Source organism: Beta vulgaris, chromosome 4 (genome assembly GCF_026745355.1).
Source record: "Beta vulgaris subsp. vulgaris cultivar EL10 chromosome 4, EL10.2, whole genome shotgun sequence".
NCBI lineage: Eukaryota > Viridiplantae > Streptophyta > Magnoliopsida > Caryophyllales > Amaranthaceae > Beta > Beta vulgaris.
Genome location: NC_079205.1, coordinates 22,815,180 through 22,827,843, shown reverse-complemented (window position 1 = coordinate 22,827,843; position 12,664 = coordinate 22,815,180). Strand labels below are relative to the sequence as shown.

At 35.6% G+C, this 12,664-nt stretch overlaps 1 protein-coding gene across 1 annotated transcript in view; it reads right to left on the bottom strand.

Moving 5' to 3' along the window:
* LOC104907576 (probable glutathione S-transferase) overlaps window positions 1-308 on the bottom strand; it is an 8,456-nt gene extending 8,148 nt beyond the window's left edge. Inside the window, 1 exon segment of the mRNA XM_010696520.3 lies at window positions 1-308. This exon segment is cut by the window's left edge and continues 142 nt beyond it. Within this exon segment, the coding sequence (XP_010694822.2) occupies window positions 1-185 (185 nt within the window). The 5' untranslated portion in view covers window positions 186-308.
* Between the last annotated feature and the right edge of the window lie 12,356 nt (window positions 309-12,664).

Here is a 12,664-nt window from a genome sequence, read left to right as displayed (position 1 = left end):
TGTATTAAAACTGGGACTTTCTTTTGAGCCGGGTTCATTTCCAAAAGAAGTGAACTTTTGGCGTTGAGCACGTTGTCCTCATGCTGGCATTCATAGTTTGTGATACCCTTTTCTTCAAGTGCAACTTTGACTCTCGCAACAAAAGGACTAGCCCAGTACTCCAACAGCACCAGCTCGTCCGACATGTTCACCAAGCTCGGATGATTGTTTGTGGCGTTGACTTGATTTGTTTTTTGCGGTAGTCTTACTATGTTTTCTTTTACTATGTTTTCAGGGTTGAAACTATTTCAAGAGATGGTATAATTGTTATTATTAGATGTTTAAAATTATATATTGAGAAAGACATGTGCAGTGAGGTTGAAGAGAAGGATTACTTGTGCATTACTTATTAGTCGGTGATGTCAGTGCTTTCGTGGAATCATGGAGGAGCGTTGAATTTGATGGACACCTAAATTAGCTAATCTATCCGCTACTTATTTCCTTCACGATAACAGTGAGCTAGTAGAAATTAGTAGTGTCAAAACAGATTTTCAAACAGGTTCTGGTTATACTCACGGCTTACCAGGTCAGACCTTGACTATTCTGACAATCAGTGCCCCAGGTTGTGATTGGTCATGTTTTGTTCAACTGGGTCGATCACATTTGAATAATGGGATTGTCGGGTGCCGAACAGGTCTAAGCGTTGCATTTACAAGTCGATCCATTCCCGGGTATGATCGCCTATGACATTTTTTTACCGGGTTTGCATAGGTCGTATTTCGATTTCATTTACGCTTGGGTAAAGTCAAGTGTACTCGGGTTGAATCACTAATGACATTAGTTCGATCATTGTGAACCATCGGGTCCATTCGCTATTGAACATCTGACTTCGGTTAACTCGTGGCCTGGTCATTTTGAGTTTGTTACGAATTTTGTAAGCGAATCATATTATTAAAAGTATAAAGATCGACATATATATACATGTATGTGCGATAAATATATGGATGATAACGAAAAACTAATAAAAACACTATATCGTTTACCATGATGTTTAGTGTATTCTCTTAGTCAACTCTTATTTCGACTAATCAACTGTGTAAAACCACTATAATGAGTAAAGGAGTAGAACGAGTCTTCATATGTTCTAATATTATATATTATAACCAACGATAATAATAACGAGTATACGATCAATTACAAGCTAACGATAACAATAATAATACAAATAACAACAGGAATACTTACAATAATTGAATTGAAACAAGTCGTTAAGCTAATTCAACATAACAATACTTCATTTAAGTTCATCATCTTTATGATGACAATATAATAAGTAGTCACTATCAACTCGATGAAGTTTTGTAACAGCCCGCTCTTCCGAGCTGCTAACTAAACACACTTAAGATCCATAAACAAGAATTAACTCTCAAATAAATTACTTCGCAGCGGAAAAATATCCTTAAATACACCAATATCTCCAATAATATTCTCAAATATCATATACAACGAAACATAAATAACTATTTTCAAATCAGCTATCTATATACAAACTCAATCCTAAATCTAGGACGACACCATAATCTTGCTTCACTCCCATTCTGGAGCTCTTGATACCAAACCTGCAAATTCAGAGAAGAAAATACAAAACAAACACAATTCCAAAATGAGTGGAAAACTCGTAACCTTTACTTCAGCCCGTTATAGACATTTTATTTTCTCAAATCATTTTCATTTCATTACAAACGCTGGCATAGCTCACTCTCTTAAACAATCAGTGGCAAGTACGGGCATTGGACAAAGGACAAACGCTGCCTCCAAGGTTCGTTATGGAGCCCAGCAATACTACCCCCAAGGTTCGTTATGGAGCGTAGCTGACCGTATCAGGTCAAAAAGTAACCATCCTCCACCCATACCTTGCCCACTTTCTATTTTCAGTTCATAAACTAAGCCAGCAAAACAGCTGCGTATTCATATTCATCGAATAACATTTCCAGAATCAACTCATAACATCACATTCATAACTATGGCCATAGTACGAACTTAAGTATTAAAAACATAATAGAGATCCACAACACATGGGCATGAGTAAATGATTTTATTAAACATAAAAGTTACCTCATACGCGATCCATTCTTGAGTTCCGACATATAAAGACTTTGAGAACTTCACAACTCCATTAACTCTCTTGAATTCCATAACAATCCTCCAACATTAACCTCAAAGTATAATAACAATAATTAATTACTTTCCAATCTCACTATATTTCGGATAAAGGAACTAATCCAAATAACTTTCAAACTAAAAGACCAATTGGACTAAATCTTCTCTAATATAAATCCTTTCACTAATTGAAACATTCCAATAAATCCTAACTAACTAGCTAATTCCATAAATCAACCTCAACTACACAATTCAACTATAATTAACAACACTAGCTAGACTTGACTCACAACAACAAACAACAGCACAACCACAATAACAACTTCACAAACGACCACAATAACAGAATAACAATAATTCAACAACATGACCACCACAAGCACATAACATAAGGAGTGGAATTTGTGAAATATAACTTATAACTCCTAAACATAGTTGCATACTAACTCCAAATAAACTGACTACTAATCATAATAAATAACTAACTAATAATCTGATATTTAACAAGATGAATTGGACAAAAGTATACCTCCCACAAAATTGGGTCCTTTGAAATAGCAATAGTTGGACACAACAACTAGTAGCACCACCTCGCGCCGACACCAATCACACGGCTGTACCGACGAAACAGCCACGAGCACAACGAGACGACGCCAGCTTGCGGCGGCACACTAACAACAGCAATAACAAAACAGAACAAAGAGAAGGAGGGGTCGGATAGCAACACCGACAACCAGGTAGTAGCGCAGCAACCACCACGAATAACAACAGCAGCACGAAACAGAGGAGGAGAGAGAAAACGAGACATCAACGGTGCCGACAAGGAGGAAACTCCGGCGAAGGGAAGACGCGAAACCAGGCAGACACCGACGAGCAGCAGCGCGAGTCCGGCGGTCGTTCGTCGGTGGAGCTCGAGCAGGACGAGAGAGAGAGAAAAATATTGGGGTTTGGGGTTTTGGGAATAGAAGACACGGGAGAGAGAGAAAATGAAATTGGGTTTTTGCTTGGTGTTATCTAACCGACCGACTAGAAAAGGAAACAGGAGATTTGGGTTTCCAAAATTAGATATTAAAAGGAATATAAAGGAGGACCAACTTTAGTTTCCTAATCGGATAAATACAAATCAATAAGTTGCTCACTAAACGCGATATATAAAATAATATAATAACAACTTCATAAAATTAATATAACAAAGATAAGAACGACAAATAAAATTCATACTCCACAACTCAATAAAAATAAGATTTTCGGAACATAATTAACTTAATAAATATATTTAACGTTTAAATAATTGCGCTTAAAAACAGGGCTATTACAAGTTTGTATAAGTTATATCGTTACACTATAAGTTCATTCAAATGGATATAATTCAGTGATAGTTTTCGAGCCTATATACAATTGATTCTGTGTAATTTTGTTGGGTTTGCTTATCCAAGTAGGTTGATTAATTAAAATTGGAGCAAATTAGACATTATAGTTTAATTGAATTCTAGTTAAATTTGGGTAAGTCATTAAGAAATTTGGTTGAACTGGGTATTTACTTGGTTTGAGATACGGTCGGGTTTGAGTTTAAATGCAGGTCTTTATGGTCAGGTTAGAATAATCTCAGGTCAGGTTTTTGGTCATGTCTAAGGACTGACCCTCACCGGTCAAACCAGATTCAAGTCAAGTCAGTATTAGGTTGACCCAGCGATCAGATCTGTTTCTGACACCACTAGTAGAAACTCTATGAAGAGTTAATGAGCGATTGAAAAACATTAAGAAGACGAAAACGAACAATTACCACCATGATGATTTGCATTTTTGATGACTTTAACACACGCCTTATTATCCATTTGTAGTTCTAGCTTGTTGATGCCCGATTCCTTAGCCACTTGCAGACGAATAGCTGCTGCAGCAATCTCAACCTCGCGCACAACAAGAATGTTAGCTTTTTGCGTCCGCCAAAATCAGACGCTAAAAACACGGAATCGGACGCTAAATATATTAGCGTCCGCCAACGGACGCTAAACGGTTGATGCAAAACCTTTGGTCGCTAATTCTCCAAATAGCGTCCGAGAAGCGGACGCTAAATATTTAGCGTCCGATATTTCGTAATTAGCGACCAATTCCTCGAAAGTCGCTAATTAGCGACTGCCAAGGACACAGTCGCTGATTAGCGACCGTCTGGACAGTCGCTAATTAGCGACCGTCAGTCGCAGACGCTAATTAGCGACTGCCCTGGCGGTCGCTAATCAGCGACTGTGTCCTTGGCAGTCGCTAATTAGCGACCCTTTTCACAAACGCTACTCTTTTTTTTTACGAGACAAATTGGAAGCTTTTTTTCTTTTAATTAATTGATATTAAATGTGATAAGATACATAATGATGCAAATACCATACTTGTTTTATTAAGGCAAACAAATTAATCAATTCAATTATTATTGATAATAAATGTAGATACAAGTGAAAAAATAATTCTAGAACTAAATTCTAGTATACTTAGAACAAAATCTAATACATATCTCATATAATTACATGTACACTAAACTCCACAACAAAAATTTGAAACAAAATGGACTTTAAATCTGGTATCTGGATCGAAACCAACTTCAAATCTGGAACTCAAACGCAAATCTCATAACACTGCAAATCAACAAAAATAAAGAAATTAATGTTCAATTAAAAACCAATTCTACACAAAAATTAAAAAAAAAAAGATTCCACCCCCTTTTTTTTTACCAAACAATAAATGCACTAAATTAAAACCCCAATCAACCCAAGAAAAAAAAACATTTGAATCATATCTTAACGCAATAACATCATTTCACAGTTATGATATATGCATCAAAAAACAAGATAAAACATGGTGTCCGAGAATAGTTTTGATTTATGTTAAAAATTCACCTTACCATTCATATTACTTTTTAATGGCGTGAGTAGTAAACCTGGCCACTAGGTAGAGGTGGTATAAAAATTGATGACCCAATTCGTGAATATTAATAATAATGCTTAAACAAAATGGCTATACACAACTAAAACAAAAGCAGCATATGGCAATCATCACAGCAACTCATTTTTGAAAAACTATCTCATATCTTCATATACCCCATTTCATATTCCCAATCTATCACTATAACAAGTCGTATCAATTATCAAATCATAAAAAAAACCTGAGGAACCAAACGAAAGGAAAACGTCCAACCAAACCAAGCCTAAATTAAAATTTTAGATGTTCAGCACTTCAATTTAAATTCAGATTTAAACTACCTCATCTCCTTTTCTTTTTACCTTCTCAACAGTATATACAGCTAGAAAAAGATGTCACAAAGTCTTGTAGCTAACAGCCTATGAAAAGTTCATGAGTAGTAATGTTGCATACCCTGACAACTTGGTACTTATTTAAGTGCATGGCATGAATACCTGAATCTTCAGAACAGAAGTAAGAATGGCATGAATATGTCAACTCCATAACAGCACTTTTATCTTCAGGACCAAAGCCCAACATTGCTATTGCATACTGCATTAGAAAATAAAGAAATTAACAACAGCCCCAAAGGTTTAACGAATATTAGTATAAGTTGTGATGGCATTATCACAAGGAGAGAGCAATAATCAGTTAAGTGAAACTAGAATTAGTGGTTGTTCCTTTAATCTATGAGGAACGAAACAATTAGGTATTGCACAACATCGCAATAGACTCTACTAGGAAACTAGCTGCAATTACTAGGCTCTGCAATGAACTAAACACTGCAGTGGACAGACTTATACAGAGTAATATTTAATGGTTACCATCCAGCATCTTTTTCTGGTTGTGATAGCTGTTGTGATCCTATCCTGGTAAAAGAAAGTTGTGGCCATTCTTTAGTTCCATCTCCATGATTCCTTCTCAAATAGCAAAAACACAAAAGCTACCTGCCCTATCACAACACACATGGAGAGTGAAATCGCTACCTGTCCCACTCACTGTAGGGGTGTTACCTTGTACTGTAGAGTGAAATCAATCATCTCTGTGTAGCACAACCAGCAAAAAAACTCCTAAGTTCATGATCAGTAAAACTTAGGTGAAGCAAATGCGCGGATTCTTGTTGTGTGTGTGATATGCTCATTATGCTATCAACCCCACGATCAAGCCCATCTCCATAAACCCAATAATCTCCCATATGAATATCACTTCCTAAAACAGTATTATAGGTAGAAACACTGCTGCAAACATCAAACACCTTCATCACTCTCACCCAACCACCTACCTAGTGCGCTGCTCACCCATCCAAATCGACGAGGAAGCAAGAATGAGTTTGCCGAGTTAACATCAGTACATCGCACAAATTAAAGAGACTATCTATCTATAGCATATATGATATATAAAGCAAGTAAGCAACCTCGCACTCCTACACTTAGAATAAAAGTTACAAAAGACGCTCTCAGACTTCTACTTTTCATGCACAACACCCTTCTACAGTTCTATGCAGGCCTCATTTCTTGCTCGTTTTTCAATTAACCTTCTCCTTAGAAACACCATTTTTTTTAACCACGGTCCCCTGGAAGGCCAAATCTAAGCATAGTACTTAACTACTCTATTATATTAATTGATCAATATCATGGATCGAATCTAACTAATTATCGGTATTTTCTGTGGAAGCATTATCCAAACAGGATCAAGCAAGAATTCTTGACATATTAGGACCGGCAAAAGTTTGATAAACAACATAGAGAGTTGAGAAATTGATCTAGTAAATTAATTGATAATTCGGAATCACTTGGTATAAATAAAAACAACAAAAGAGACAGGGGAAATCCACCAATTCATCAATATCTGTTAGCTGCTTTACATATATATTCTACTGAGAAGTGAATTTGACTGTGAAACAAATTCAGAAAGAAAATGGAGAGCAAGAAAATCATGCTTGTAGTCCTCCTCGTTGTTGCATCAGGTTTGTTTACCTTTTCTTATTGTTTTTGTCTAGTCCATTCACATTTTATATGCTTCATAAGTTCATGTATATACTGAAGTAACTCTTATATACTTCTATACTAATTTAATTTAATCTCAAACTACTGGCAGTGATATCTATCAAAGCAGAAGACATGTTAAAAAAAACGAAAAACTGATTTCAGTATATACATAAAATAAAAAATCCAAATTCGCAAAATTGAAAAATTGAATAAACAAATCGAAAATATAAACACACAAAATCAAAATCTCATAAAACCGAAAACTCAAAAAAAAAAGAAAATCGAAAAACAACAAAAATTAAAAAACTTAGGGAATTCAGATCTAGGAAAAACCAAAAAACCAAGAACAAGAAAACGCAAAACGAAATTAAAAAACAAAGAAAATCGAGAAAATAAACTACATAATCAACAATCAAAACTAAAAAAACAAATTTATTAGTTAAATCTGAGTAGAAATACCTGATTTTGTGATATCTACAAGAAAGAGAGAGCACTAAAATGTGAGATGAACGTGAGGAAGAGAGAGAAACGTGAGATGAGAGTGAGGAAGAGAGAGGCGTGGGTTAGGGTTGATAATTTGGTCGACTAGAGGGTTTATTTTTTATACCTCTTATTTAGCGTCCATCCAACGGACGGTATTTTAACTAAACGGACGCTAATTAGCGTCCGTATAAAAGAACGGATGCTAAGTCTCAGAAAGCGGACGCTAATTTGGATATGTCTTTAATCGGACGCTAATTTTAAATTTACCATCCGCTTGTTTCGTCGGACGCTAAATGCAGACGCTAAAAAGGCGGATTCTTGTTGTGTCGTAAGTAGAACAGTTACCAAAGTTGGCAGAGAAGCCTCGAATGAAAGTACCTCTACAATCCTAAATCATACCACCACCTCCTACCAGCCCAGACACACCCTTCGAGGCACCATCCGTGTTCAGAGTAATCCAAGGAAAAGTTGGTGCCAACCACCAGATAAAACTTATCTTCATTTTTCATTTTGGATGGCTCATTATTCTTCGGCAATAGAGCATGCTAATTTGCTCTGATTTGAGTGTGAAGGAAAGCTCACGTGTCAACAGGTTTATCATTTTCTCACCCAAACATAAAACTATTCCTCCACCCGCAAATCCATCAAAGGGTCAGATCAAAACAAATAATCCATTCATCTGATAATTTTGGGTCTTCTGGTTTCAGGTTGTGCACCAACCAAGTCTGCAACTTGCCTCTAAAGAAAGATGGAAATATGGCAGGTCAACCTATACTTGCATAAAGGCTTCGTGCTCCTGGGCAATCCCAAAATAAATGCAGGAGTATCTCATCCCTGATGTGATTACATCTTTTACACCTAAGGTCATCAACAATGTGGCAAAAAACTCTGTTAGTATTGCATAGTAGAGGCTAATGAAACAAAAGGCACAAAAATACTCAAACTGTTTGCTGCATTGGGGCTCTCGAAACAAGGTTTTACGTTGGCTTATTCTTGACAATGTTTCCTATAGGTTATGCAAAGTTCTACATTTTTATGCAATAAAGCTGTAATTTATCTGAACAATTTTAGGGCAGGGATTTTAGCATTGTGGAGTTTGGTATAATAATGCAATGAAAATATGATTAGAGTATTTATAGTGATAGATTTAGGGTTTAAAACAATGTCTAAAAAAAATTCAATCCAAATTTTTTCCTTAGGAAAATCGTTATAATCAATTGTAACATATTTCCTAAAATCACATTTTTAAAATTGGGTATGATTTAGAATAAGTTGATCAACTTGTCCATAATTTAAGCATACACATGTTTTATTTTTATATTTTAAGGATTGTAATCGACTGAGAGAAGTTTGATTGAAGGAGGCCAATTAAATAGAAATCTAGTGGGCAAATGCATGAAAAAAGGCTAACTCGTGGCATTGGTAATACTTAGAACGATTTGTGCTTTGCCAAATAGCAAGTGCAAACATATGCATGATACATAGGCTAATCTATCAATGTTTATTAATAAATATAGATATATTGACAAATCTCGGCGGGCTTAGCACAAGCCCACACAAGAGAAGAGTATGACCACACACAAGTCCAATGGGGTTCCATCCTAAAACCATATGGTGATAGGTGGAGTAACCCATTAGCTTATATATTAGTCATATACTTTCAATTCTTCCAATGTGGGACACATGTGGGTTACACTCTCAACACTCCCCCTCACATGTGTGCCACCTTTAAACTTGCAATTGGATAGGTCACATACACCTCGTTGGCCCTACTTGGGCTTCCAACATGAGGTCAACAACAAGCCCCTACTTAGGGCGCCCCTACTAGGGACACAATTCTGTTGGGCAACATGCTCCAAACAGATCACCTTCCATCTTGCATTCAATGGGCCACATACCCTAGACCGGGATCGTCCGCTCTGATACCATGACAAATCTCGGTGGGCTTAGCACAAGCCCACACAAGAGAAGAGTATGACCACACACAAGTCCAATGGGGTTCCATCCTAAAACCATATGGTGATAGGTGGAGTAACCCATTAGCTTATATATTAGTCATATACTTTCAATTCTTCCAATGTGGGACACATGTGGGTTACACTCTCAATAGATAAGCTAATAAGGTTCATCAATAGGGAGAAAGAAGATAAAATTTTGTCGTTCATGTAGATTGAACCATAGATCTTACTATGGCTATCGAGATAGGATTTTATATGTGATATACCTTCAATTAGATTTTGGTATATATGTAATAAGATAATCTAGAATAATGTAGCGCAAAGATAATGCATAAAGATTTTGATGGGTCAAAGGATTGCACAAAGGGCCAGGGTCAAGTAAGTATGGTTAATGAGTGCAATGGTGGATATTTTGATGATATGGGACTGTTTTCGTTTCCGTGTGGTTATGGTATTAGAGAAACTTTGTCAAAATATATTTTTGAAAAGGAATGGTTGAAGATACAACTTACTCTTGTTATATTAAACCACCAAAAATATTAATGGCTAATCTTATTTGGTCATACAAGTTATCACATTTGAATATAGTGCACCAATTTATGTTATTAATGCATTGAGTTGTTCAATGTAATTATTGAGAAGAAATAACAGACATGACCTTTGTTATTATTATTTTTTGCACGTACATGAAATATTCTTGCTCATATTGGAAAATTTGAGAATTGATATGTCCAACATAAGAATTGAAGTATGGCATAACTCATGCCAAATTGTTGTTTATTGAACTCCACTACAAAAAAATACACAATCAACGACGATTTCAAGCCGTCGCTGACTACTACAAAACCGTAGGTGAAAAAGGCACAGTCGCAATTTTGGTCGCTAATGTAGGATCAACGACCACAGGCCGTCGGTGCCTAATCAACGACAGTTTTTCTTACTCATCACCGATTGCGTCTGCAGCCGTCGTTGTTTAAAGCAGTCGGTAGAGCAATGAAGGTTTTCAACCGTCGTTAATTCAACGACGTTTGGAAGCACTCGTTCGGCTTTAAACCGTCGCTATGGGTTAAAGCTGTCGTTGCCTAAATATATCGTGGCAGCATCACTTTCTAGTATAATGACTGTAAATTCGTCGTTGTTTTAATGTTTAGCCATCGCTGTTTTAATGTTTAGCCGTCATTGTTCTATTTAAATACATTGAATAATATTATAATGTTCCAATTATATTTAAACTTGTACCTGCATGACAGCACCGAAACATACTATATTAAAACTGTTCTCTGCATTGCCTCCATCGCATTCTATATTTTAAACTGAAAAAATATGCAATTTAAACGTGAAATAGATTAGATTTATGTACCCAAAATACATCCCGATATCGGGGAATAAAGTTGAAGTCGGGTTCTACAAAAAGAACTACTACATCAAAGGGCAAAGGCAACACACGAAAACCATTTCAATAGGCCCAGAAGTCGTTGCAGTAGACCTATTGCAATGGGTTTGAGTCGTTGCATTTGGAGGCGTTGCAATATGCCTAGTGCAACGACTTTTGGGACCTATTGCAACGGCTTAATGAACCGTCCCTCTAGACCAATCTTTTAGGCAACGGCTATGTGAGTCATTGGTTTCATGTAACTTATGCAACGGTTAGGCTATTGCAACGCCCATTAGAAAAAGCTATTGCAACGTCTATTGGCAACATCTACTCCAAACTATTGCAATGCCTATTACTCAAAGCTATTGTACCACCGATAATGTATATATATATATATATATATATATATATTATATATATATATATATAGAGAGAGAGAGAGATAGAGAGAGAGAGAGAGAGAGAGAGAACGTATTGTGTCGGACTCGTCCGACACAACACTCTCATCGGACGAGCAACGCAACGCGCGCGACTTATTAAAGACCGAAAAAATAAAAAAAAAAAAAAAAAACACTTTCATCCGCTTCATCCGCTTCATCCGCCATTGTTCAAGAACAAAAACATATCCAACAGATCCACTTTCTCACTACAAATCTAGTTCCACTACTGAAATCTAGTTCGTTACAAATTGAACAAGAATGTCAACCGAAGATTCGAATTCACAAATCGCAAGTTCGTTACAAATTGATCTGAGCAATGAGAATACTCACAGAGATCTCACATTACAAATTGAACTAAACAATGAAAACCGTAACACAGATATCACATCAGAAAAAAAAGAAAGAAATTACATGAAGAATCAGCTGGAATACAAGACAAAGCAACAGGTGTATGTCTAAAATTAATTTTCAATTGCATTTACTCATTTTCAGTTACAATTTTGATTGTATCAGTTAGTATGCATAAAATTACCATTTACATTGCAACAAAAGTCTATTTTTCCCTCATTAACTTCTTTTTCAGTTAGACTTATTTAGTTTTCAGTTAGACTTATTAGTGTTCAGTTAGAGTACTTTAGTTTCAGTTAATATAGTTTTCAGTTAGACTTATTTGTTTTCAGTTGACTTATTACTTTCAGTTAGACTTATTTACGTTCAGTTAGACTTATTTATTTCAGTTAGACTTATTTACTCTTCAGTTAGACTGATTCAGTTAGACTTATTAAGTGTTCAGTTAGAGTAATTTAGTTTTCAGTTAGACTTATTAACTCTTCAGTTAGACTTATTTACATTCAGTTAGACTTTTAGTGTTCAGTTAGAGTAATTTAGTTTTCAGTTAGACTTATTACTCTTCAGTTAGACTTATTTACACTTCAGTTAGACTTATTTTCTCTTCAGTTAGACTTATTTACTCTTCAGTTAGACTGATTCAGTTGACTAATTTAGTTTTCAGTTAGACTTATTTAGTTTTCAGTTAGACTTATTAACTCTTCAGTTAGACTTATTTAGTTTTCAGTTAGACTTATTTGCTCTTCAGTTAGACAGATTCAGTTAGACTAATTTAGTTTTCAGTTAGACTCAGTTTTCAGTTAGACTTATTTAGTTTTCAGTTAGACTTATTTTCTTTTCAGTTGGTCCTTAATTTATTTCATTTAGTATAATTATTCTTTCATTTGATACTATTACAATCATTCTCAGCTACACTTGTTTAGTTTTCAGTTAGTGCTTTTGTTCTTTAAGTTAGTGTCCTAATTTTTTGACAATGAACTCAACAGC